General features: G+C 39.1%; 1 protein-coding gene across 5 annotated transcripts in view; it reads left to right on the top strand.

Annotated features, from left to right (window-relative positions):
• CD96 (CD96 molecule) overlaps nucleotides 1–26,651 on the top strand; it is an 86,910-nt gene that overhangs the window by 7,741 nt on the left and 52,518 nt on the right. For all 5 annotated transcript variants that reach the window (XM_008530478.2, XM_070582758.1, XM_070582761.1 and 2 more), the window contains exons 3-5: nucleotides 14,803–14,927; nucleotides 22,934–23,141; nucleotides 25,965–26,020. In XM_008530478.2, the coding sequence (XP_008528700.2) occupies nucleotides 14,803–14,927; nucleotides 22,934–23,141; nucleotides 25,965–26,020 (389 nt within the window). The remainder of the gene's footprint in view (nucleotides 1–14,802; nucleotides 14,928–22,933; nucleotides 23,142–25,964; nucleotides 26,021–26,651) is intronic.

Here is a 26,651-nt window from a genome sequence, read left to right as displayed (position 1 = left end):
GATTTGGTGGTGGATTGCGTATATGGAGTAAGGAATGAAAATCAGTGTCAAGGATGATGCTCTGGTTTTAAATATGTGGAACAGAAAAAACGGGGGAATTACTCACTGGGTTAGGGAACACTAGAAGATGATCAGATTATGCAGGGATTACTTTGAGTTTGAGTTTGTGCATGTTGAGTTAGGCTTAAAGTTGGGACACACAGGAGATGTCAGGTAAACAGCTGGATATACAATTTCTGACCTAGGAGAAAGGTTTAAGCTGAAGATATAAATTGGTGAGCCATCTGAGTGTAGGTGCTGAGTGTGGGAGTGGAAGAAATATATCTAGGCAGAGAAAATCAAGTGAGAAATGCAATGTGGCCCTTCAACAGAGTCCATGGCAATGAATGGAGAAAGAGGAATCTTCAAGGGATACAAAAGAGTAACTAAAGAGGCAGGAGTAAATCAGGGGAGAGTTGGGTCACAAAAACCTAGAAAGATAATATTTCATAAACAGAGTAGCCCTCAATTCTGATGTTTCTGAGAGGATAAAATGGCTACTGGATTGTACTTAGGAACATGGAAGTTATCAATTACCTTAATGGGAGCTGTTTTTGTGGCATTACAGAGTTGGAACTCAGAGTGGGGGGAAAGGAGACACGAGCAGGAGTGAAGGAAATGGAGATAGCAAATGCTGACACAACTTCTAAGAAGTTTGTCAGTAGTAATGGGAAAGGCGTGAGTGCTCAAATGAAGGTTTTCCTTGGCGTTGTGGTAGTAGTGACGGTGGTTTTATTTAATGCTTCAAAACCAATGGGCAGGATACAGTTGAAAGAGTCATCAAATACATTACTGAGAAGGTAAAAAGAAATAAATTAAAGTTTAGGAGAGGGGGACAACGAGATTCATTACACTAGTAGTAGGACTATCCTGAAATGGAAAAAAGGGCAGGTTTTTTTACTGTAACAGGAGGGAAGGAAACGAGGATGAGTGCATGTGACGAGGGAGGTTCCATCTTCTACTATTTTCTCTAAAATGTCACACAGTCATCTCCAGGTGAGGAGAAGGCTCCAGAAGAAGAGATTGGAGAAGGTTTGAAGTAGCTTCTATGGGGAGAGGGAAAATGAGTCCAGTAGGTAAATGTATTTGGGTTTTTGGTTAGTGTTGAACAACCGTTTGAGTATGGCATGAAATTGTAGTGGAAACAATTTGCATTGTGACTTTCTCCAGCAGTGCTTGGCTGCTTGGGTCTGGGCAGTAAAACGTAGATAGTTGGAGTCTACCACAGTTGGATTCTCTTTAGATAGATTTAAAAAAAAAAAAAAAAAAAGAGCCAAGGGATTTGGAGTATTAGCAAGAATGTTACTGAAATGATGGACTATGGAACTTTAGTTAGATAAAGAGAGAATCAAAGAAAGGAGAAAGCTGGTGGATTGAGAGAAGGTAGAGAGATCAACTCATTAAAAGACCCAAGGAGGACACAGAGCAGTTGAGATGGGACTGATTGCACAAAAAAACTGGAAGAAGAGGTGTTTGTAGATTTGAATTAGTGATTTTGTAGACGGAGCAATTATGTGTGGTGATAAGGTCCAAGATGTGATTGTCAGAGTAGGTGGCTGAAATGGAGTGGAGACAGTGGAGATGACAGTGGGAAGAACTGAGAGGCCAGATATTGGATAGGTCATCTGCATGGTCAGTGAAATCACCCAGGATTATGTCAGGGTTTAGGGATAAGAGAATTGCAATCCAGATATCAACATATTCAAATAATAATGGATGATGGTTGAGAGATGAGAACAGGAGTCAACAAACTTTTTCTCTGATGGGCCAGATAGTAAATATTGTTAGACTTTGTGGTCTCAGTCTTAGTCACAACTACTGAACTCTGCCATCGTAGTGTGAAAGTACCTATAAACAATATATAAATCAGCAGACCTGACTGAGTTCCAATAGAACTTTGCTTACCAAATCAGGCAGCAAGCCAGATTCAGCCCACAGACCATAGTTTTACAACCCCTGGATTAGAAGATAACAGCAGTGAATCTAGGAAGAGAGGGAATGTTTAGTTGTTCACAAAGTGTGTTACTTACATATAGCTGGCAGAACTGGAGATGATTTTAGGTGATTTGTGAAAAAACTTAAAAACTTCTAATTGTTGAAAATTTCAAACATATGAAAAATTATACAGAATAGTATCATGAACTCTCATGTACTGAACATACAGCTTCAACAATTATCAACCCATAGGCAATCTCGTCTCATTTAAACCCGTATCAACTGCCCCCTCCCAGATTACTTTGAAGAAAATCCAAGATATCCTATTCATTTTAGAAGAAATCTCTACAAGATAAGGACGTTGTAAAAAATATAGCCATAATGCCACTGCCAGAACTAAAAAACTAGTAAGTCCTTAATAGCATCAAATACTCAATCAGCCTCATTATTTTTATTGTTATGCTTTGTTTAAACTAAGATCCAAATAAACTCAATGTATCGTGATCATTTGATAAGTCTCTTTTAAACTGAAGGCTGTTATAGTTCTCATTTTTCCTTCGCAGTGTATTTGTTGAGTAAATTTTTTTTTGCTTTTTTTTATTGCAGTAACATTGGATTATAACATTATATAGCTTTCAGATGTACATAGTAATATATCTCAAATTCTGTGTAGATTACATCATGCTCACCACTCAAAAACTAATTATAGTGCATCTCCTCACATGTGAGCCTAATCCCCCTTTTGCCGTCCCCCTCCCTTCCCCTGTAGTAACCACCAATCCAATCTCCATTGCTATGTGTTTGTTTGTCTTTATTTTTATCTTCTACTTATGACTGAGATCATATGGTATTTGACTTTCTCCCTCTGACTTATTTCACTCAGCATAATACCCTCAAGGTCCATCCATGTTGTCACAAATGGCCAGATTTCATCATTTCTTGTGGCTGAGTAGTATTCCATTATGTATATATACAACATCTTCTTTATCCATTCATCCCTTGATGGGCACCTAGGTTGCTTCCAAGTCTTGGCTATTGTGAATAATGCTGCAATGAACATAGGACTGCATGTATTTTTATGCATTTCTGTTTTCAAGTTCTTTGGATAAATACCCAGTAGTGGGACAGCTGGATCATATGGTAGATCTATTCTTAATTTTCTGAGGAAACTCCATACTGCTTTCCATAGTGGCTGCACCAGTTTGCACTCCCACCAGCAGTGTACAAAGGTTCCCATCTCTCCACATCCTCTCCAACACTTAGTGTTTCCTGTCTTGTTAATTACAGCCATTCTGACCGGAGTGAGGTGATACCTCATTGTAGTTTTGATTTGCATTTCCCTGATAGCTAATGATGTTGAGCATCTTTTCATATGCCTGTTGGCTGTCTGTGTATCTTCTTTGGAGAAATCTCTGTTCAGATCTTTTGCCCATTTTTTAATTGGGTTGTTGGTTTTTTTGTTGTTGAGATATATGTGTTCTTTGTATATTTTGGATATTAACCCCTTATCTGATATGTGGTTTGCAAATATCTTCTCCCAATTGTTAGGTTGTCTTTTCGTTTTGTTGATGGTTTCCTTTGCTGTGCAGAAGATTTTTAGTTTGATGTAGTCCCATTTGTTTATTTTTTCCTTTGTTTCCCTTGCCCTGTCACACATGGTACCTGAAAATATGCTGCTCAGACTGATGTCAAAGAGCGTACTGCTTATGTTTTCTTCTAGAACTTGCATGGTTTCAGTTTGTGAGTGTCTTCAGGTCTGAAGTGTGTCTTGTATGTAACATGTATATGGGCCTTGTTTTTTTATCCAGTTGCCCAGCCTTTTGATTGGAGTGTTTAGTCCATTGACATTTAAAGTAGCTGTTGATAAATATATATCTATTGCCATTTTGTTACTTTTTTTCTGGTTGTTTTAGTAGTTCTTCTCTGTTCCTTTCTTTTTCTCTTGCTCTCTTCCCTTGTGGTTTCATGGCTTTCTTTAGTAATGTGTTTGATTTCTTTTGTCTTACTTATTCGCTTACTTATTGTAGGTTTCTGATTTGTGATTACCATGAGGAACCTATATCATATTCTATGCATTTAACAGTCTATATCAAGTTGATAGACTCTTTAGCTTAACCTCTTTCTAAAAGCTCTTTTTCACTCCACTCCTCCCACATTTTATGTTTTTAAAATAATATATAATCTCTTGTGTGTGTCTATCCATTACCTTCTTATCATTGAAATAGGTAATTTTAGTACTCCTGTCTTTTAACCTTCATCTTATCTTCACAGGTGGTTGATCTGCTACCTTTACTATATTTTTACCTTTACCAGTGATTTTAATGCCTGGTTTTTTTGAGGGGGTTATTTTTTTTGATAATTTTTTATTGCTATTTGTGGTCATCACTTTCCAACTTAAATAAGTCCCGTCAGCATTTCTTGTAGAACTGGTTTCTTGGTAATAAACTCCTTTAATTTTTGCTTCTCTGGAAAACTCTTTATTTCTCCTTCCAGTCTGAATGACAACCTTGATGGATAGAGTATTCTTGGGTGTAGGTTTTTTCCTTTTAGTACTTTAAATACATCATGCCATTCTCTTCTTGCCTGTAGGGTCTCGGCTGAGAAGTCCACTGATAACCTTATGGGTTTTCCTTTGTATTTCACTTGTTGCCCTTCTCTTGCTGCTTTTTGGATTCTCTCTTTAACTTTAACTTTGGACATTTTAACTATAATGTGTCTTGGTGTGGGCCTCTTTGGGCTTATCTTGTTTGGAGCTATCTGTGCTTCCTGTACTTGAATGTCTGTTTCGTTCCTTAGATTAGGAAAATTTTCATCTATTATTTCTTGAAATAAATTTACTGACCCTTTGTCTCTCTCTTCTCCTTCTGGGACACCTATAATACGAATGTTAGTGCACTTGATATTGTTGCAGAGTTCCCTTAGACTGTTCTCATTCTGTCTAATTCTTTTCTCTTTTTTCTGTTCTGCTTGGGTGATTTCCACTAGTATTTCATCTAGCTTGCAGATCCGTTCTGTATCCTCTACTCTGCTATTGAGTTCCTCTAGTGAATTTTTCATTTCCAGTATTGTATTCTTCATTTATGATTGTTTCTTTTTTATATTTTCCACTTCTTTGTTGATGAGCTCACTGTGTTCATCCAGTCTTCTCCTAATATCTGTGAGCATCCTTATGAGATTTTGTTTGAACTCTTTGTCAGGTAGGTTGCTTATTTCTGTTTCATTTAGTCCTTTTTCTGGGGTTTTGTCCTGTTCCCTTGTATTCCTTTGGCTCCTCATTATGCCTCTTTCTCTGTGCTATTTTCTTTGTAGTAGGTGAGTCAGCTATGCCTCCTGATCTTGGAGAAGTGGCCTTATGTAAGAGATGCCTTTGAGGCCCAGCAGTGTGCTTCCCTCTCGTCATCAGTCCAAAAGATCCAGGAATGACCCCTTTGTGGGCTACTTGTGTCCTTCTGCTGTGGAAGGGTTGCTATTAATGCAGGTACACAGAGAGTCTAGTCTTTCCTTCCCTAGCCAGCTGTTTGTAAATCCAATTTGGGGAGTCTCAGCACCATTGGCTACAAGGTCTAACAGCACATTCCTGTTTCAGTTTTCCTGTTAATTGGGTAGGTACCCAGTATAGCTGGTTGCTAGGCTCAGGGGCTTACAGTTGCTATAGGCCTCAGGCCTACAAGGCTGTTGTCAATTCTCTTAGGAGTACAGCTGTATGGGGCTTGCCCTTGGCGTGGGAGCACTCAGTTGGTTCAGGCTTTGGAAGGTGCGGGTGATCTTCTTTACGGCTATTTGTGAAGCACAGGTTTTCTGCCGCTGATGAGCCTCAGCCCCCCAGCCCCACAGGACCACACACACCCTCAACACAGTCCTGGTCTGTGCACACTTCCCAACCCCCTGGAGCATACCCCAACGCCCCACTGCAGAGGCCCCCACCTCTCCACCAATGCCCCCCACAGTTCATGTGGTCCTCACACAGGCCCTGCCCCACAGAGGCAGACACACTCACCTGCCTGTAGAGGATCAAGGCACCCAGTCAATGCAGGCCGACAAGTAGCCTGAGGGCTTGCTGTTGGGCCCTAGGGCAGGCTGCCTGCCCTGGCTGAACTGGATTAAATCTGCACTCTAGTGGGTGTGGCAGCCTCCTGGGTTAACAGCCAGGAGAAGAACCTCAATGGCGTCTCCTGGGGTCTGCATCAACATGCCTGGACCAGGTCAGAACAATGGTCCCCATCAATGTCTCAGTCTCTGGAGAGGTCCCTCCTCTCACTGAGATGCCCCCAGAGCCCACCAGGTGAGTCTCTTTTCACCAAAGGACTGTCAGCCTTCTCTCTGATGATTTTAAGTTGCTGAGATGGGTGAGTTTGTGCATCGGCCCTTTAAGATCCAGGTCTTTTCAGCTCTTGTCCAATAGCTTTTCTGGGGGTATTCCTTGCTGCAGTTAATAGCCAGCAAAGCTAGATAGTAAGACCCTTGTCTCAGTTGTGCTGAGTCTAAAGGATGCTTAGAGCAGTATCGGCCCCCTCTCCGGAACTCACTCCTCCAGGGAGGGCTGCATACCTTAGTGTGGCTCCCACCTGACTGTCTGAGAAACTCTGCTGCTCCCAAAGGTGACTTTTTTCTCTCCAGCAGGAATTTCTGCCCCTGCTGCCTTAGTCAGGACTGTCCCTTCTTGTGGGGGTTCTTTTTATCCAGTTTTCAATTTTCTATCCAGCGTAATTTTTCCAAAAATTATTGTAACCTGGTTGTGTTCATGGGAGGAGATGAGTTCAGAGTCTGCTTACACTGCCATCTGGATGAGATCTTTTGAGCAAATTTAATATGTGCTGTAGAATTACCCACAGCCTGTATTTTCCTCTCACATCTGCATGGTATGGCCATGTTCCTCTTTCATTTTGTAGTTAGATATAGAGATTTCATTTCATTAAGGTTTTTGTTTTTGCATTTTGTTTTTTTGGCAAGACTACTTCATAGATAATGTTCTATAGTTACATCAGAGCCACATAGTTCTGGTCGTGTGATGTTAACACCTGCTGATGTGTATTGCCTACATCCATTGATTCTTAATGGGTTGCCATATAGTGATGTTCTAATTCTATCGTTCCTTCATTTATCATCTGAAGTAGCCCTATAAAAAGAAACATCTCATCAACCAATTGCACATTATTTATTAGATGTGCAGTTTGTATAAGAAAAGCAGAACAGATACTTAATTCTTTCTCTTTATTTACCAGTTGTTTTTTTTTAAAGATTGGCACCTGAGCTAACTGTTGCCAATCTTCTTTTTTTCTTGTTCTTATTCTTCTCCTCAAAGACCCCAAGTACATAGTTATATATTCTAGTTGTAGGTCCCTCCAGTTGTGCCATGTGGGATGCTGCCTCAGCATGGCTTGATGAGCGGTGCCATGTCTGTGCACAGGATCCAAACTGGCAAAACCCTGGGCCACTGAAGTGGAGCACATGAACTTAACAGTTCGGCCATGGGGCCAGCCCCTATTCACCAGTTTTAAAAGTGAGTTGATTCACTAGTATTGTTAGAAGGTGACCAATAGGTATTTTGTGTTAAGTATCATGAATTCATACGAATTTAAACATCTGATGAGTTTCAATACGTTATAGTTGTCATCCTTATTATGCTGAAAATGTCCTGCTATAAGCTATTCACTCTTTGTGATATAAGTTGCAAATATTTTTCCATTTTGTCATCTATCCTTACTTTCTTATGGTATTTCCAATGCAGCATAATTCTTACTTTTATGAAATGAAATCTATTACTCTTTTTCTTTTTTGGTCTTAATTTTGAGTCATAATTAAGAAAAAATTTTCCTGTTTTCTGATTATGTAGGAATTCTCTCATGTTATTTCTAACACTTGCATGTTTTTTTATTAGCATTCAAATTTGTGATGTTAGGTTGTTAGTGTGAAAAAGAGTGCCTAAATTTATATTTTTATATATCCCTACTAATTTTATCTATATTTTCTACTTTTTTTTCCTTTCTGTGTTTCAGTTTAGAAATTTTCCATTGACCTATTTTCCAACTAACGAATGCTATCTTTTGTGATATCCAGTAAGTTTTCAACCCATCAAATTAGTTCTTAATTTCTGATACTATATTTTTAAGTTATTGTTTTTGATAGGTTTTTTAATTCTGTGATGAAATTATCCATGTTTTCATTTACTTCGTTCATCTTTTTCTCTATGTCCTTGAATATATTAAGAAGAGTTATTTTAATCTCCTTGTTGGATAACTCCAGTGTCAAGATCATTTATGTGTCTGTTTCTATGTTCATTTTTTCTCTTTTTTTTTTTTTTTTTTTGCTTCAGCACATCTCCTCCTTTTATTATTATTGTCAAATATAGTTCATATATATTATTTATATGTGTAATATGTATAATATATATAATAAACTGCACATATATGTGATATTATATATCCATAACAAACCCAATAATACAGCACTACAATTAATCCTTTAAAGAGTTTCATGTTCTAAAGAAATTAAAAGAAGAGAAAAAATATATATAGTCTTTCATATTTACCCATATATTTACCATCTCCTGTGCTCTCCATTTCATCACATGGATTGAAGCTACTCTTTGGTGTCATTTCCTTTCAGCCTGAAGGACTTACCTTTTTTTTCCTTTTTTTCTGGTTTATTAAAGAATAATTTATATATAATAAAATCTATCCATTTGAAATTAACAGTTCAATGAGTTTTGACAAGCGTATAATTGTGTAAATACCATCACAATCAAGATATAAAACATTTCCATCACTCCCAAAAGCACTCTATATCCTATTGCAGTCAATTCTCTCCCTCTCCCCACAGCCTCAAGCAGCCATTGATTTTCTGTCACTATAGTTTTGCCTTTTTTTTCAGAATTTCATGGAAACATAATCATACAGTGTGTGATTCTTGAGTGTGGTGTTTTTTTCACTTAGCATGATGTTTTTGAAATTTATGCATGTATCAGTAACTCCTTCCTCTTTATTGCTGTTTAGAATCCATTGTATGAATATAACACAATTTATCTGAGGGACTTATTTTAGAATTTCATACAGGACAAATCTACTTGCAATGAATTCCCTCATTTTTTTTTCATTTTTATTCTTGAAGCACAATTTAGCTGAATATGGAATTCATATTCCATATTCTGTTTTTTCTCTCAGTGTTTTGAACTTGTCTTCTGACCTCCATTGTTTCTGGTGAGAAGTGAACCATTAATCATGTTATTGGCCACCTGCGTGTGATGAGTTTTGTTGTTGTTTCTCCTTGCTGATTCCAACTGCTCCTTTCATAATTTTCTCTTTGTTTTTGGCTTTCAGCAGTTTGATTATGATGTGCCTAGGTTGATGTCTCTTTGTGTTTATCTTCTGTGAGTTTTAACATTCTTGAATGTATAGACTAATTTGGGGGGAAATTTTTAAAAATCAAATATGTGAAGTTTTTGGCCATTATTTCTTCAAATATTTGTTCTGTCTCCCTCTCTTTCGCCTCTCCCTCTATGACTCCCACTACATATGTGTTAGGACACTTGTTATTGTCCTATATAGCTCTGAAGCTCTGTTCATTTTCTCTCAAACCTCTTTCTCCCTGTTCTTGAGGTTAGATAATTTATATTGATCAATATTCAAATACGCTGATTCTTTATTCCACCATAGCAAATTTGTTGTTGAGAATCTCTAGTGAATTTTTCATTTGTGTTATTAACTTTTCAACTCTAGAACGATAATGTGGTTCATTTTATCATTTTCTGTTTCTTAACTAAGATTCCCTATTTATTGAGTCATTGTCATCATATTTTGCTTTAATACTTTGAACATACTTATAATACCTGCTTCAAAGTCTGTTAAATCCAATATATGGGTCTACTCAGAGTCAGGTTCAATTAGCTACTTTTTTCCTAAGTATGGATGACACTTTCTTGTTTCTTTCATGTCTCATAATATTTTGTCAAAAACTGGACATTTAAAAAAATATAATGTGACAACTCTAGATTCTGTGGGAGTTTTTTTTTTTTAATTTTAGTAACCCATGCTTAAGTTTCAAAATCTATCTCCTTTGTAGTGTGTGGCCATTGATATCTCTGCTCAGCTTTTTATTCTAATTCTTATGTTTTTAGTTTGGGTTCCAAGGAGTTGCCCCTGCATTGGCAAAGCCACTTTGTTGGTCCACGATAAGTTTGGCAAAGGTTGTGTTCAAATGCCTCAAGCCATTAGGCTTCCATCCTCTACACATAGGTGTGTGTGTGTGTGTGTGTGTTTTAGGGAGTGCATTCAAAGTTGCCGTCAGTTATACAGTCTACCCTTGGCTTTTACTTTTCACTAGGTTCTCTCAGATCTCCCCAACTCATGTGTGTAATTTCCCAGTCAGCCCAGGATATCTAGAGAAATATTCTCCACTTTTTGTGACTCTCTAATTTCCAAGATCTTTGTGTTAAATGTCTATATGGTCTGCCACTCATCCTGAATGGGACCACAAAGCCAAGCTAACCAGGCTTCAGTTTTGCTCTGTTTCCTTCAAGTTTCTCCCTGTCGGCAGAAAGTGAAGGATTTCTGCCTTCAGACCTAGTGTAAGTCTGCCTCTTCTGGAAGAAAAGCTGCTGGTTTTTGCAGCCAGCTCCTAGATGGTAAGACTCCATTTGTGACCAACCAAGCTGGGGAAAGGGATGGAAGGATCCCTAGGCAAGAAGGCTAAAGACTCCTACTGTTCTTACTGAAACTCTAGTGGTTTTTCTAGAAGAAATGCTTCTCTATTAAATGTTTGCCTTTGGTCAATTTCCAGGGCCCTGAAATGATTGTTTTTAACAAAATTTTTCAGCTTTATATCTTTGTGTGTATGTGTTCATGTGTGTGAGGAAGATTGGCCCTGAGCTAACATCTGTTAATCTTGCTCTTCCTGCTTGAGGAAGATTGTTGCTAAGCTAACATCCATGCCAATCTACCTCTATTTTATGTGGGATGCTGCCACAGTGTGGCTTGATGAATGGTGCTAGGTCCATGCCCGGGATCTGAACCTGCAAACTCTGGGCCGCTGAAGCAGACCACACAAACTTAAACACTACATCACTGGGCCAGCCTCTATATGTGTTTTTTCCCACTGACTTCTTAATGCCCCCATAGCAAGAAGTCCCTCAATCACCCTCCCCATTTTTGATACTTATATTGTATCTTTATCCAAAAATATATATTCATTATACTCTATTCCCTATAACAACTAATTATTCTTAGTGATAAAGGTAAATATATATTCAACACTCACCACCAGCCTTTATGGAATTGCCTTTCCAGTCTGAAGTGTATTCTATTGGAGAACCCTCAGGAATCGCTCATGGGAGCAACATTCTCTGAGTTCTCACACTACTCAACAGGTTTTATGTAGTCTTTAGATTAAAAGGTTAATTTCACTGAATATAAAATCCTTAGCTCACATTTTCTTTCCTTGAGTATGTTAAATATGTTACTACATTATTTTCCAGCATGAAGAATTGCTGTCAAAAATCTAATAAGCATCTGATTTTCTTTCCCCATCACTGACTTTGTTCATTACTTTTATAAGAATTTGCTTAATGTTGTCCATTCTGAGTCTCTTTTCCTACTACAGTATTATCTTTTAATACGTATTTTCTAGTCACTTTTTATTTTAAGAAATTTTACTTGAATTGTAGTCTCTAGTGTTTTTTCTGTCTATTGCTATATTTCCTTCAGTGTCTTCTATTTATATGCATTTTTTATCTTCTGTGCCTATCACTTTCTTTGACTCTATTTTTTAATTTAAAATTTATTATTTATTAACTTATTTTAAAACTTCCCTCATTCTATTTTTCTTCTTTTAATGCAATAGCTTTTGTATTTATATGTTTTTGTTCCAGTTTGCTTTTCATTTCTGAAGTGATTTTCAAAAATTATTATTTCCAGCCCTTTCCTGAATTCTGTCACCTATCTTTTGTAAGTTTTCTTCTCTCCAATTGACTCATTTACCAGCCTTTCTAAAATTTTACACAGCTGCTACATTTTCTTTATTTCTTTTAGATCATTTTGAACTATGAGAATATAGTTTTTATTTATTTTGAAGTCATGTCTTTCTAATATGCCATCCTTGTTATAGGGATGTTATTTTGTTCTCTGTTCTCTTTTTTTCCTATTGTATCTTTATATGTGATTCTACCCCATTCCTTTTCTTTTGCTCATGTTTAAGTTAAATGCACTTTTATTTTTGTCAGGAAAGAGTGGGTCAGGCTGGCTTTTCTAGAGTCTTCAGTGTCTCTAGAGTGCCTCGTCTGTTACGTTCAAGATAAAGAACACACCATTGTACTTTCTGAGATGTACTTCCTTTCCTCCTATCCCTCAGTTTTATCTAAATTGCTTCTTTGCTTTCTCCTATTGAACCTGTCATGCTTAGTTTGGATTCTACTCCCCACAGTTTCTTCTCAGTATGAGATACGTCTAAAAAGTTCCCTCTGCTCCAGCAATGACAAGCTTTTTCTTGTTTCCCTTAAAGGCACTAGTAATCTGGCACCTGCAGACTCCTTTCTCTGCTTCTGCTGCTATTCTCAGATTAGTCTGCTTATCTTTCCAATGATTACCTGTTGTTTTGGAAGAGAAGTTCTCCAGGTCTACCAGCCATCAGAAGCCCAGGCGACTTCTCTGTTTCTTTCTGCACGGTTGCTGATACCACAGTGGTATAAGGGTCCCCCCCCACCACCACCACCAATTAATGAGGATATATTGTTACTCAGTGATCCTGTAATAGTGCCTATCTACTGTTAGTAGTAGTTTTGCTACTCTAGTTACTCTGTCAGTTTTTATAGAGAGTTTCAGGGATATTCAAAAAGTTATGCCACTTATATTGCCAACTTCTCAGAATCTGGACAAACTTTATAAAAACTTAACACTTGTGTATTTGGGTACCATACCTTAAAATTTAACTAACATATCAAGTGTATTTGATGGACCTCACAAATATTAGCGCCTAGATCAGTCTCTGTTTAAAATAAATTTATGTAAGTAAAACAATTACAACAATTTCAAGAATAAAATTAAATAATAGTACTGGTGGTATGCAAATACGGCAAAAAATTCTGATGGTGGTCTACAGAGAAGGTCATTTGGAAGCACTGACACAGTGAAATGTCTGTAACCAGAAAGGACTGGGATTTTTTTTTAATTATGGGGTTGGAGTAATACTTGGAAGCAGCAACGAGAACAAGGAAGGCACTGATCCCTCCTCCTGATCTTGAGGAATTAAGGGTGCAAGAAAATAAACAAGCACTGTTTGAGAATGCTGCAGGGAAGATGAGCCCTAGTAGAAAGGCCTGGTTTCAATTAAGGAAGGGGGGAGGAAAGAGTTATCAGGAAAAAGGACAGCTGGTGTTGATAGGAGATCGAGAGATAGCAAAGTTCTAAAGGCTAGATATTCTCAAACTGAGAAATAGTCCACTTTAAAAAATATATATACTGTTGATAATAATGAGAATGTTTATACCCCATGATCCACTAATCATACTTGTGGGAATTTATCTTGAGTAGCTGAACAGTCAGAAGAAAGCCATTAGTGTAAGGAGGATCCTTGCTATAGAGATTATAATAGTTTATACACAAATAAAGTGAAAACCCAAACTGAAAGAGCACAGTGATTCAATACTTGGAAATGATGATTTCCAAGGACACAAAGGAAGGACACAAAGCCTTTAAAAATTTCAACCACAAATAGTTTAAGAATCACTCAAAATATTAAGTAAAAACATAGCTAGCATTTGTTGGTTAATAGGATTGCAAAGTATGAGAAAACACACACAGATGAACAAAATTTGTATCACTCTAGAAAAAAGAAAATAAGATTTTCAGGATATTAGGATTATAGGGCTGTTTTCATTTATGAATTATTCTTTGATGCCATTATAGTTTAGTCACAAATGGATATGTATACGTATATAACTTCCCCCCCAAAAGACTATAAAACAGATATTTATCTCATATCACCTTGAAAATGAAAATAATTCATTAATGATGCTCCCTCAGAGTTTTCTTATACGTTTTTCTGTATCATTCTTTCTTTGGAGGAATGTTTATAAGCCTATAAAGAAAATTAGATAGGAAGACAGTAAAAAGATCAGCGGTTGTCTGGAGTTCGGTGGGAGGAAGGGATGAATAGGTGAAGCACAGAGGATTTTCAGGGCAATCAAAGTATTCTGTATGACACTATAATGGTGGACACTTGTCGTTACACATTTGTCAAAACTCATAGACTATACAACACCAGGAGTGAACCCTAATTCAAACCCTAATGTAAACTGTCATTGGTGATAATGATGTGTCAACGTAGGTTCATCATCAATTGTAACAAATGTACAACTGTGCTTTGGGATCCTGATAGTGGGTGAGGTTGTACACGCATGGGGGCAGGAGGTATATGGGAATTCTCTTTGCACTCAATTTTACTGTGAACCTAAACTTTTCTTTAAAAAAAAAAACGCTGTCTATTAAAAATTTTACAAAAGACAATTAGATGCTAGGTTATAAAGTTGTATATTCCATATGATCAAAGAAACATGATTTGAAGACTAAAGCATCGATTTTGAGTTAAAGAGCAACATGACAAATTGTGAGCTGGATTCTGTTAGGGTGGTTTCCCTGTAATTTTTCAGTGATAAGCAACTGTCTGTGCTTCTCCGCGACTCCATTTTGCCATTTATACAATGAGGACTCTAGCGGGGGTTCGTAGGTGTACCTGAGGAGAGATGAATCTCTATACTAAAACTATTCTCGTTTCTTGATGAAAAGCGCTTCATATACCAATCACAGATCCATGTCTTTTCTACCTTGCGTTTTATTACAGTTATACAGGATGAATGGAGAAGCAACCATACAATAGAAATAGAGATAAATCGGACTCTGGAAATACCGTGCTTTCAAAATATCTCCTCAGAAATCGCGTCTGAGTTCACCTTTGCATGGTTGGTGGTAAGTGTTGCCCTTTTCAGTGAATAACTTCAATGATCTTTAAATATTAATGAAGGGAAAATGAATAACAAATAATAATAGGGAAGGAAACATACTAGATGAGAGGCAGGCATTATGTGGAAGGTTGGGGAATGGCCGGGGAGGGAGCAGGGGGCGCTAGGATTCCTTCTAACTCAGCAAGGTTCCAGGTCTATGAATGCAGTAATTTAGAAATTAGTTCCTAAAGGTTAGTTTCTATTTTGAGCTATATACCAAACCATGATTATAGAGAGAAAAGAGTGTGAAGGTGCCCTGGAGAGGAGCCACATCCAGCAGAAGTCCCTACTCACAAATATATGTTTTACCAACAACATCTGCAGAGGGATAGATCCTCTTTTCCCCACACCTTTCCTACTGCATCCTGGGAAATAGACAACATTGCTTTAGATCGGGAAACAGCACGTCTAATGCTTCTGAAATACAGGTAGAAAATACACATGAGAGATCGGGATCTGTATAAGAAACAGCCACTGCTCAGCTCCATTATTGCCACAGGGAGCTGCAGGCCCAGAGATATCATGTTTTATGACCAAAAAAAGAGCCCAAAATCTGGATTTTTATGAGAAATTCCCCAAGGCAAGCCAGACAAATGGCAGCCAGCTATTAAGCAACGCAATGTAGTAGAACTTTAATACTGTTAAGTCAGATAATGCAAGACTACCACAATTATAAAGATAACCATAAACACAATTTTGAGAATCACATGAGAGGGTGTTCATTTAGATGATCCAGAATGTGATCACATTAATTTTTAGATTACCATCACAGTACAAACACAAAATTGAAAAATTCTTACAGGACTCACAGATCTCCATGAATGTAGCAGCTGATACCGTTTGCAAAATACTGCATTCATGTGACCTATCATTCACATTACAAGTTATCTAGATTTTTGTGGACTCTTTTGGAAACTAGACCCTTCATTTAAAAAAATTTCTCTGGGGATGTGCCAAATCCAAACCAGCCGGCTTGCAGGTAGGCCTTAAAGTACAACCACTGCTGATGTTCTCACTGTCCAGATGCCTTCTGGATAGACAGTAGGATGAAAAGAAAAAAACTATTTTAAAATAACTTTCCCAAACTATTCTAAAATCTACAATATCTCTTTGTCATCTGTCAGAAAACACTTTTCTCCCCTTATAGGGTTTGGTTTCCAAAAACTTAAGGCTTTCTGAACACTATGCCTGTCATTAGTATGTGTCAATTTTCCATAACAAACATGATACAATGTGGTTCTTAGAAAAAGGTTAAAAAGTAGAGATGATCTCAAGATGCCAGAAACGTCCTAACCCAAACATCACAGTGATGGATGTGCACTCTCTGTGCCTCACTTACATTATTAATATTTCCCACCAGCAGGCAAAAAGTTTCCACCCTAATGATCACAAATTCACTATTGATAGGAATGATAACACTTAAATAATAATAAATAATAATAAAATTTAATAATAAATTTAAAAAGCTTCACTACAGAGATTTTTGCTGGCTAGTAAGTCGATCTGTATATTCTTATCTTATCTCAAGGGGGTGTAATCTGTTTTCCCAAACAAATGTAAAGCCTTCTGTCAGCCTGCCTTTTGTGTGACTCTGAGTTTCTCCAGAGCAAAAAGCTGCATCACTCACTTCAGAAACCCCGGAAGCCAGTATAGTGCCTAGGACAGAGGTGCTCAATAAATAGTTAATAAATAATTGAATGGATATCTCTCTCTTTGTTCCCTTCCCCCACGGTCCCATTCATTGTCCTCATATTAAATTGACGGTCACTACTTCCATGCTGGCGGTCTGATTGGTTAATGAGCAGCAGTTCACTAAGTACCAGTGACTAGATCACCAATAAGTCATCCTTTATCTAGCAGTTTTCTTCAAAGAAACTAAGAAAGCTATATAGACATTATCTTTGGATCCTGGCAGGACATTTAGGATAAATGAGGGACACAGAGAGGGCGCCTCAGGTCACAGGGAGAGAGAGTGAGTCCTAAACTTCTTTTAGAACCTCAAGCCATGCTGTCACTGTAAGGAATGCATCATGATATGGACAACTTGTGGAATCTTTTTGAAAGAAAGCTCTCTTCAAAGGGAACATTATATTGGCAAGTGTGCTGATTAAATTCCTGCTGTGCATTCCTTTTTTAAACGTCAAAATCTATTTGCTCCTCTGATTTACATCCATGCTCCACACTGTTGGCGGCTGTGGGAATTGGCAACTCTGAACGAAATCATTTAATGTCCTCAAATGGGGAATAAACTGCAGTGCTTCATGCCATGACTGTTATAGGTCTGCAGAGGACGTAAATATCCCCTCCAATCCATTTTTTCGTTCTATAGTCTCTTGTTAAACTAGCACAAGGAATCATAACATTAAGCCAATTGTTGTTACAAATATGACATAATGTGGCTTTTAGAAAAAGATTCAAAGGTAGCGGTGGTGAAGATGAGCTCTGGAGAGTGGAAACCTGCTGTAGTGAACTCAGTCATTCTGGGAAGCTTCAAAATGCCCCCCTTCAAGCGTTGCGTTAAACCCTGGAAACAATTTTACAGACTAGAGTGATTCTAATCCAGGTCCCTGGAAAACAACCTGGAAAAGTCAGGTCTTCTTGTATGTGGAATTTTACAAAATCTAATTAATTCAGTTATGACCCTCTTAGGAAAGGTTGTTACTGGGATACTCATTTATCATAAAAAAAAAAAAAAAAAAAAAAAAACGTTATTTGCTGTGTGTACCTGATCCCAGGCTAAGGCTATGTCAAATGCGTTCGTGGAGCAGAGCTTTTGCATCTGGGGAAGTTATATTCCAGGATTGTGCCTACACTGAGGTAGACCGGCATCAGGCACAAAGAGACAGTACATCCAGCGTTGATCCAGCATGAGAGGTCACTAATAAACACAAAGGGGTAAGCCTGCAGTGAACACTGAGAGTCCATGTGAATGGTGAGGGGATGTATAAGAAATCATAGAATGTGTATGGCATGTAGAAGATAAAGGACAAGCGATATTTTTCCCAATTTGATCCTGGGGGACAAACATACAGTCATCAGAGAAATTCTGCAGGCTTGTTATAGGAGCTTCTAAATACACTCTAATATTCTGTTTTCATTCCACGCTATCATCCTTATTTCCCTCCAATAAACATATTCTAATCTGTTTTGAGTGCTATATTCTGCAGGGATACAAAACTATATTGGACATATTTCCTACCATGAAATACAACTGTAACAGAAATGTCAAAAATGGCGGCATAGATGTAAAATAGTTTGATTCTGACTGGAGGGACCTGGAAAAGTTCTTAGGTTATGTTTGAGCTGGATAGTCAAAGAACAGTTGGCCAGCAAACGACAGACATGGACTACAACAAGATCCTGGAGCCCATGAGTAGAAGTTGGCAGTGGGGGCAGGAGGAGGTGTCAGGGGAATATTTGTTCCCAAAGTTGGTGGGTAAAGAGAAACCCATGATTTTTCTCTTCAAAGTCATGAAAAGAAGGAGAGGAATATTTCAGATTCAAACAGTTCAATATTAGTGATAAAGGCACATAACTAAAACCTAGATGCTTCTATTTCTTTACATTTTTATTTATAAATGTATCTTTTCAACATACTCTTCTTTAATATTTGTGATGTTTTATATTTAAACAAACTGCAAAATGGTACTATAAACAATGTTGGTTTCCCATGCCTATGGGAAGACTAGCTAGCAGAATGTAAAACTGTCACCTTCTCCCTGATGGCAACTGACCCTAATTGTCTTCACCATAATCAAAAATGAAGTGCTGGCCAAGCTACAAAGTGTTGACAACCAATTGCAATGATTGGAAAAATATCGTCTGGTGCTCTGCAAAGTGAACGTGGGGAGTTTTGCAAGCAGCCTGCTTTGACAGCACTGACTGGATAGGGACTAAGTGGAGGAAATGTGAAGATAGAAAGCAGTTTGGAGATAAAGAAGTAGCAATCAATATAGTTAGCAGAATTTATTGAATGAGCTCTATACACTCAACACCTGCCATGTGCTGTGGTCAACACAGCCAGCCCTGATATGGAGCTAGGGCCAGCCCAGAGATGAGATAATGCCATTAAATCAAATAGTACCAAGGTCCCTTTCCTGGATGGAAAATTCTGATTCCAGTACAAAACTAGGAAAGCCTCTGAAAGTTACTTTAGGATTTGACAGGTGATAAAGGGACATATAGGAGCAGTGTTCCATTATTCAATATGACCCCACCCATCCCTCATCATGCTGATTATTTTATGCAAATCCTGTACATGACTTAATTATGCATTTATTTCTCTTGTATGGGTCCTGATTTTGTATTTGTTTTTCTTGTGAATTTGTTCTCCTCAAATAGACTATAAGCAGAAAAGACAAGGACTGTTCGTTCCACTAGTTTTGTAAGGCTGTAGACAGCAAAGTCATCAACAGCATGACTTTTGGAGGGAAATTGTTGTTTTCAAGTGCTAACTACCACTTACTATGTCTGTGACCTAAGAGGTAGGATTAGGGTGAGGTCAGTAAGGCCCTCACCTTGGGTGCAAAATTTAAGGAAGCGCCAAAAAAAATCGGTAATCAAGATACAAATTTTAATAAAATATTTTTTAAAAATCATCATTTAGAGAAAATCCATGGTGAACAAAATATCAAAATTCTAAATAAAGTCAGGTTGTAGTTTGTTTGAGACCTTGCTATGCTGTTCAAGGAATGGTATTTTCCAATCAGCCTGTGTTTCCTTGGCCTTCACGGCATTGTGACCCCCTGGGCACATGTAGGGGAGTGGACAAAGCAGAACAGATGGAGCCATGTACAGCTTTATGAAGTTCTTTTTAAAAAATTTTTATTTGGAATTTTTATTAACTTTTTCTGCTTGGCCAAAATATAGGAGGATTTTTTGATAAGTGCATATAGGGCCACACATTTTTCCTTTTGTCTCAGAATTCCATGTGACCTTGGATATGTTGCCTAACCTAAGTTTTAGTTCCCTCCTCTGTAAAAGGGGATCATTATAGTATGACCTCATGGTGTTGTTGTGAGGTGTGAATATGGTAACGCAACCAAATAACTTAGCACGGTAACCTGTACCCAGTATGTATTAAAAATTAATTTCTAAGGGTTTAGCTTTCTGACGCTCCATAATCCTTCAGTTTAGTCAGGCAGAGCATGAACACCTACGTTGATCATCCCTGAAGCTGGAGGACAGAGTGTTTGCACTAAGTGGACATCTATTGACTGTCAGTGTAGGTTTATCATGTAGGTTAGCTGGCAATCTACATTCCCCATTAGATCATGAGGGCCCATCAAATTGAGAATCCCACGAAGTTTTAGAAACTTTTGCTTTGAAGAGCAAGAAAAACAGGCAAGAATAAAGACTCTGTATAAGACCCCCTACCAGTCTCTTTCCTGCAGACCAGGTTATCTGAAATCATCATTATCAAGTAGCAGCTGAAGGACGCTGTGGGACCCCTGTCACCAAGGGCCCTTTCAATCAGCATGTTGCCCACACCTCTGTAATCTACAACTTATAGAAAGCCCTCTGGCTTCCTGGAATTTCTTTTCTATTTTTCATTTCAGATACTCCAGGAAGTTTTTTTATTTGTCTTATGATGGTTTGGTTTTTATTGGTAAGTGTTGTCTCTGAAGCCTGGTGTCCCTCTTGATCCCTGGTCCTGCGCATCCCTGCTATTTGGTGCTGTGACTTACATACCTTCTTACTTTGTGTGACCTTTGAGCAAGCTATTTAACCTCAGTTCATTCCAGATTGTCATAAGGAGTAAAGAAGACTTGAAAGAAATTTGCACAGTGCCTAAGACATAGTAGGTGCTAAATTAATTTAAGCTAGTACGAATGTAAAATTTTAGTAGTTGTCATAGCACAATATTAACATTCTTTCTCCCTCTCCCAGCTCTGGACATTTCATTGTTTGCCTGCACTGGTTTTTTCCACCTCTCCTTCTCCCATTTGTTCCGTAGGCAGCCACTCACATACAGGTTCTTGCCTCAGCCCCTTTATAAATGGGGACTCTAGAAGCTCTCATGATCTCCTGATGTCGTAGATTACAGGACACACTTTGCAACTGAGTCCATCTTTCCCAACGAAGGAATAAATCCCTCTTCTAGAAGAGTCAATTGCTCAGAAAAAAAAAAAGTTTGCATAAATTGGTTTTTTGTTGGTTTTTATGGTATACCTTTCCTCCATCAATTAAACCACCGTGGCCAGTCACACTCAGCTACGCAATCATGGAAAAAGCAGTTTTGGTCAGCAGTCTCCAACCTTAGCCTCTGACTGCCCTTCTTCCCACAACAAAGTGATAGATAGAAATGTTCCAAATGGCGAGTCATTGATTAAATGACCAAGAAGCATTTGAACTCCAAAATTCTCACAAAATCAGTCCCTGTGCATAGCGAGAGCTTTAAAACTTAGCCTGTTTACTGAAGGACCTGCAGGGGGAGCTTGCATCCTTAATTATTGGCTTCTACATCAGCAGATGCTGAGTGAAATGCCTTCTATTTTTTTTTTGCTGTCACAACCCAATACTTAGGGCTCCTTTTGGGGTAACTGTCCCCAGAATATAAGCTCTCCCCTCTAATTCCCTGTACCCTTCCTCATTAGGAGGACAGCAGCACACACTCTTAAGTCCTCCTTTCTGTGAGTATCAAGTTCTGTGCGTTGCTGCTGGAGTGAATCTTAAGCAGGGGATGGGTGTCCTCAGGCAGTGCTACCTGTAAGCTGCATGGAAAGCTGCTATCGTCCTACCCATATTCGTCTACAGAATTGTGTCATACATAAGAGCTTCTACTAAGTAAATTCTGGAAATATCTATATAAACTATTTGAGAAGTCGGCCTTCGTGTTTCCACTGTTTCTGACCCCAGTTCATGCTTGAATTCTCTCCCTCGCCTGCCTTCCATTTCTTCTACTCTGAATCTGTCTCTCTGTTAAAACCAGAGGTTCCAAATCACAGATCTCGTCTTCATTATTTCACGACTTCTTCCTCATTGAATGCATTTCTGTTCATCTTCTCCTTTTCAGTCCCCTCCATTTGCCCTGACCCCTGCACGTAATGGTTCATCTGTCGTTTAGAGTTAGACCAGTGGGGCTCAGCCCTGGCTCCCCTGAGGACCTGTTAAAAGAATGCCCCTACTTGAGTCTCACCCCAGAACAATTGAGTTAGAAGCTCCAAAGAAGAAGTTTGTGCCTCAGAACGTTTTCAAAGCAACCCAGCTGAGAATACTGAGTTATACTGAAAGACATAACCCTTCCTCCACCCTTGTGCCCTCAAGAGGCTCCTCCTCTCTAGGCCCTTAGTCAGCACATTTACTGACATGGACCAACACTGGGTCACTTGTATGGACTAGAGGAGCCAAGTAAATGCTGATCTTGGAAACTGAGATTGGAAATTGCCTAGGGTGCAAAATTCACTCTCAGCTGCCGACCCTCCACTTACAAGACCCTGAGAGTGAGGGCCTCCTTAAATTTTACATCCTGGGAGCTTCTTTACCTCGCCTACTCCTGACTCTGAGCTAAAACAAGACCTTTTCTAAAGGAATGCTGGGAAGAGAGGACAACCATAATCATTCAATTCAGGTGAAGGTTTAACAGTACAGCTGATACAGCCTCCTCAACACATATTAGCAGTAAGATTTCAGAACTTGAAATGAGAATGCTGATCTGCCATTAGTCCCCAGTGCTGCGTCCCCCGAAGTCCCGTCCCAGATAGGCAGCTCATGGAAGTTTAGGAAGGGGAAGTTCTAGTCAGAAAAGCAGCAAGTTTCGTTCATGTTAGAAGAGGGTGACATGAGTTTTTAATTGAAAGTCAAGTGCAATGATACTTGCTCTAGTGACATTTTAAGTATCTCTTAATTTCAATTCTTCATTCATCATTTCTATATTTACAAGACGAATGAATTAACGCACGTGGAACACCTAGTCCTGTAACATGTGGGATAGTTGAGTGCTCAGTAGCTAGTAACTATTTCTCTCACCAGGAGCATAACGGAACACAGGAAACACTTATCACCCAAGATCGCCCCATCAGCAATTCCACGTTATTTAAAGACAGAGTCAGGCTAGGTACAGACCATGGACTCCGCCTCTCTCCAGTCCAAATCCACGACGACCGCCGGAAGTTCTCCTGCCACGTTATGGTCAGGCCTGGCAAAATCTTCATGAGCACCATCACGGTCAAGGTTTTCGGTAAGAGTTTTTGTTCCCTGAACTCCCTGCCATCCTGCTGGCAATTTCTCCTGCCTTGCTCTCCCCTGGAGAGGAAGTGCCCTGTGAGCTGGAGAGCAGCCAAGCAAGGGTAGCTATTCTGGAGTCCTGTTTGCCCTGATACTTGCCATTCACGTTGAGGGTCGGAAGTTAAAGAATGACGACTCGGTTAATAAAATAAAATCACAAAGAAAGCCATGGATGGGTCAATTTCCCATGACCATCACCTTACGTGCAACTTTAATGTTTCTGAAAGAATATTACAAATCTCTTTAATTATGACTGCCAAAGTATAATTGCTTAGCTGTCTAATTGTCTTAGGTGCTTTCTGGAACCAGACAGAATGAGGCAAGTGTGCGAAAAGTAAGGTGATAAACACAGCTCCAAAGAAACTCTGCAGGAGTCTCCCCACCCTCCCCTCAAGGCCACCTTGGGAGGAGAGACTGTCCAGCTCCTCCAGCAAACGAGCCGGCAGGATGGCCCTCTGACCCTCTGTTCACAGGAGTGCACAACTGAGCTGAACTAGCCACTGTGGCCTCACTCAAATTGCGGAGACTCTGCAGGGTGCAAATTTGGGGGGAAAATGTGAAAATTCTATTTTTCTCAGTCATGCAAGGAAATATTAATAAGCAGCAACCTCTGGCTTTGGATATTTTTTCATCTTTGTGACCAAGAACTGTGGTTTTTAAAACATCATTTTTAAATCAAGGCAAAAAGGAAAGCAGTGATGTGGATGACCAATTAATTGTTTCTCAAAATGAGGTAAACAAAGAGAAAAATCACTTGACAAAACCTAAGGGCATGGGCTGCTAGGAGTTTTCCTCGGTTCCCTGAATGACAGGGCAAGTGAAACATCTTTGTTTATACATAAAGTCTTATTGCATTATTATTAGAGTTCACACAATTCAGTATTTTGGAGGAATCACAAACCTTTCAGTTCACAAAGATGGAAGTAATTATACCAAGATTTATTTAGTTTGAAGTCTCTTGCTTATAGCTTTCCTTATGTCTTTCTCTTTGGCTCTGGCCCTTTTTCTCCTGCCCTCCCTCCCTCCTTCTCTCTTGATCTCTCCTCAGGGATGGGCTAGGAAGTAATCAATTGCCCCTGATGAGCAGGTTCCTTATGGAGCGTGAACAATGCCCTGTGAAGAGCTCATCTCTTTGATCGTTTATGACCATCCGCTCACTTATGGGGTGTAACTCTCTTAGCACAAACATGAAACTGACTCATCTGGGCTGACTATTGGCAAATCAATGGAGGCAGCCATCCAGGATGTGAAAAGGAATATCAATTCCAAGTTAGACGAACTGGGTCCCATTGGACTAAGGGCTTTTGCACCATAACTTGATCTAATTGCCTTGTCAACATTTGAAGCATGTCTCATGTCTTCTTTAACTCTACTTCCCTTAGCAGGTATCACCTGCCATCACAAGTTTGCTCTCCTCCACTCCTCAGCACTAAACCTGATTGTCTCAGGTCTCAGAAAGAATCTGTCTCTATCAACCTGCAACTTTTAGCAATTGTTCTTTTCTTCACTTTACTGATATTTGTTGCTAATAGGAGGTCAGAAATACCCCTCCTGTCCTTAGTGTTTTAGGGTTGTATCTAGGTTTGGGTTCTCCTGGAAGAAACCATTGAGACAAGGATTTGAGTTAAATTAATTTGTTTGCGAGGTAATCCTAGGAAACGTTAGAAGAGGAAGGAAGGAAAGATCAGAAGGGAAGGAAGATAATAAAATGTACTCTATCAAGTCAGTTCTCAGTGTGGGCTTAGAGCTCACACCCACTGGGAAACTCTGGGAGAACATACATCAGAGTGATCCCAAAGGAAGGCAAAGAAGTTGGGATATTATCCACCAGCTCCCCATGTTATCATCATTAACTTTCTAGGACTTCCATTTTGGTCTACTTGTGGACAAAGTCTGCTCCCGTAACCCAATAAATCCTTAGGAGAGAGTTATAGGTATGCCCAGCAAGAGGCCTTCAGTAAGTAGAGGCCAAGTGGATGTAGCAGCACTGACAGCACCTGTGAAAAGGGGCTGCAGTATTTTTCCCGCTGGTTCATAGAGGGCTTTGTCTGCTATGCTCAAGATCTTATTGGAAGCCACTTCGGTTCAACATGATGTACTCACTGTCAACTTTGCGCTGGGCACTGTAAGTGTTGGAGGTGGAGAGATGAATAAAGCAGTCTGGCTTCAAGGCACTTACAATCTAGCAGGACAACAAAGTCACCAAAATAGTCCCTGAATGCTTCTAGTGCCAAGCTACCAAACAAATATCCAGTGTTTTCCCTGTCCCCTTCAGGGGCCTATAAATTATACCTTATTTCTAGGCCTTTGGGAACACAGTATACTCTCTTCTCTCTCCCCACCACCCGCCCCTCCCCTCCTCCACATTCCCTATTTCACTTGACTCACTGATAATCACCATTCAAGTATCAGTTAGATGTTACATCTTCCAAAAGCCTCCTCTTTCCCTCCAACGTCAGGATAGAATTTTCTTTTAGAAGTTTAAATCCTACACGTCCTCAATTACTGTACTTATCTCAGTGTGTTCTAATTTCTAGTTAACGTGTCTGTATTTTCCATGAAAATGTAAATTTCTTGAGGACAATGAGTATGATCTGTCTACCTTTGTTTCCTACGCATCTAGTGTGCTGCTGGGCACACAGTAGGTGTTTAATAAATATTTGATGAACTTTGAATCTTTCACACACACACACACACACACACACACACACACACACACACGTAGCCAGGTAAGATGGCATTCAGTGCCACTAACTGTGTTTTATTTGCCTTTAAGCTAAGCCAGAAACCCCCGTGATTGTGGAAAATAACTCCATGGATGTCTTGGGAAAGGTGAGTCACGTTAAAGCCTTTGAAAATCTACGATACAATATGCCAAGGTATGTCGGGTTGCATCATTGTCCAGAATGTTTTCTCCAAGGTCCTGCTTCCTTGGCCCTCAGCCAATTAATTTCTAGTGGAGATGAAGGGAAGCTGAACTGATTCTAGAAACCAAATGGGAATCCTTACTTTTCGACTTCGGGTTTTCAGAACACTGGATTTGTGATACTTAGTTCTTAAATTTCCTGGAAAAATTTGTCTCAATAGTTTAAATTTCTCTCTAATAAAAACTGAAGTAGATAGTGAAGGAAAAGCAGGGCAGAAAGCAGTGTGAATCCTGGTGTAAAAATAAGGTTTTTGCTGAGCTGACATTTAATTTGTTCTAATCCATTTTCTGTACCAGCATTCCCGTTGTTTTTATTTTGAAGTAATGAGAGGAAATGTGGCCTTCTGTATGCCTTCAGAGCCCTGGCTACGTCCTAGGCAGTAAAGAGAAAAGGAAAAGTGAGCAGGGCCCTCTGACTTCAATTTCTTGTAGGTCTTCCCAGCCTCTAGTCATTGCCATTGGGATCAGGGCTCATTTGCCAGCTCCTCCTCTTGCCGGCTGTGACCTTGGGCAAATTACTTCATGTCTTTGTAGTCA

This window comes from Equus przewalskii, chromosome 18 (assembly GCF_037783145.1).
Source record: "Equus przewalskii isolate Varuska chromosome 18, EquPr2, whole genome shotgun sequence".
Lineage (NCBI taxonomy): Eukaryota > Metazoa > Chordata > Mammalia > Perissodactyla > Equidae > Equus > Equus przewalskii.
This window is presented reverse-complemented; position numbering and strand designations above follow the sequence as displayed.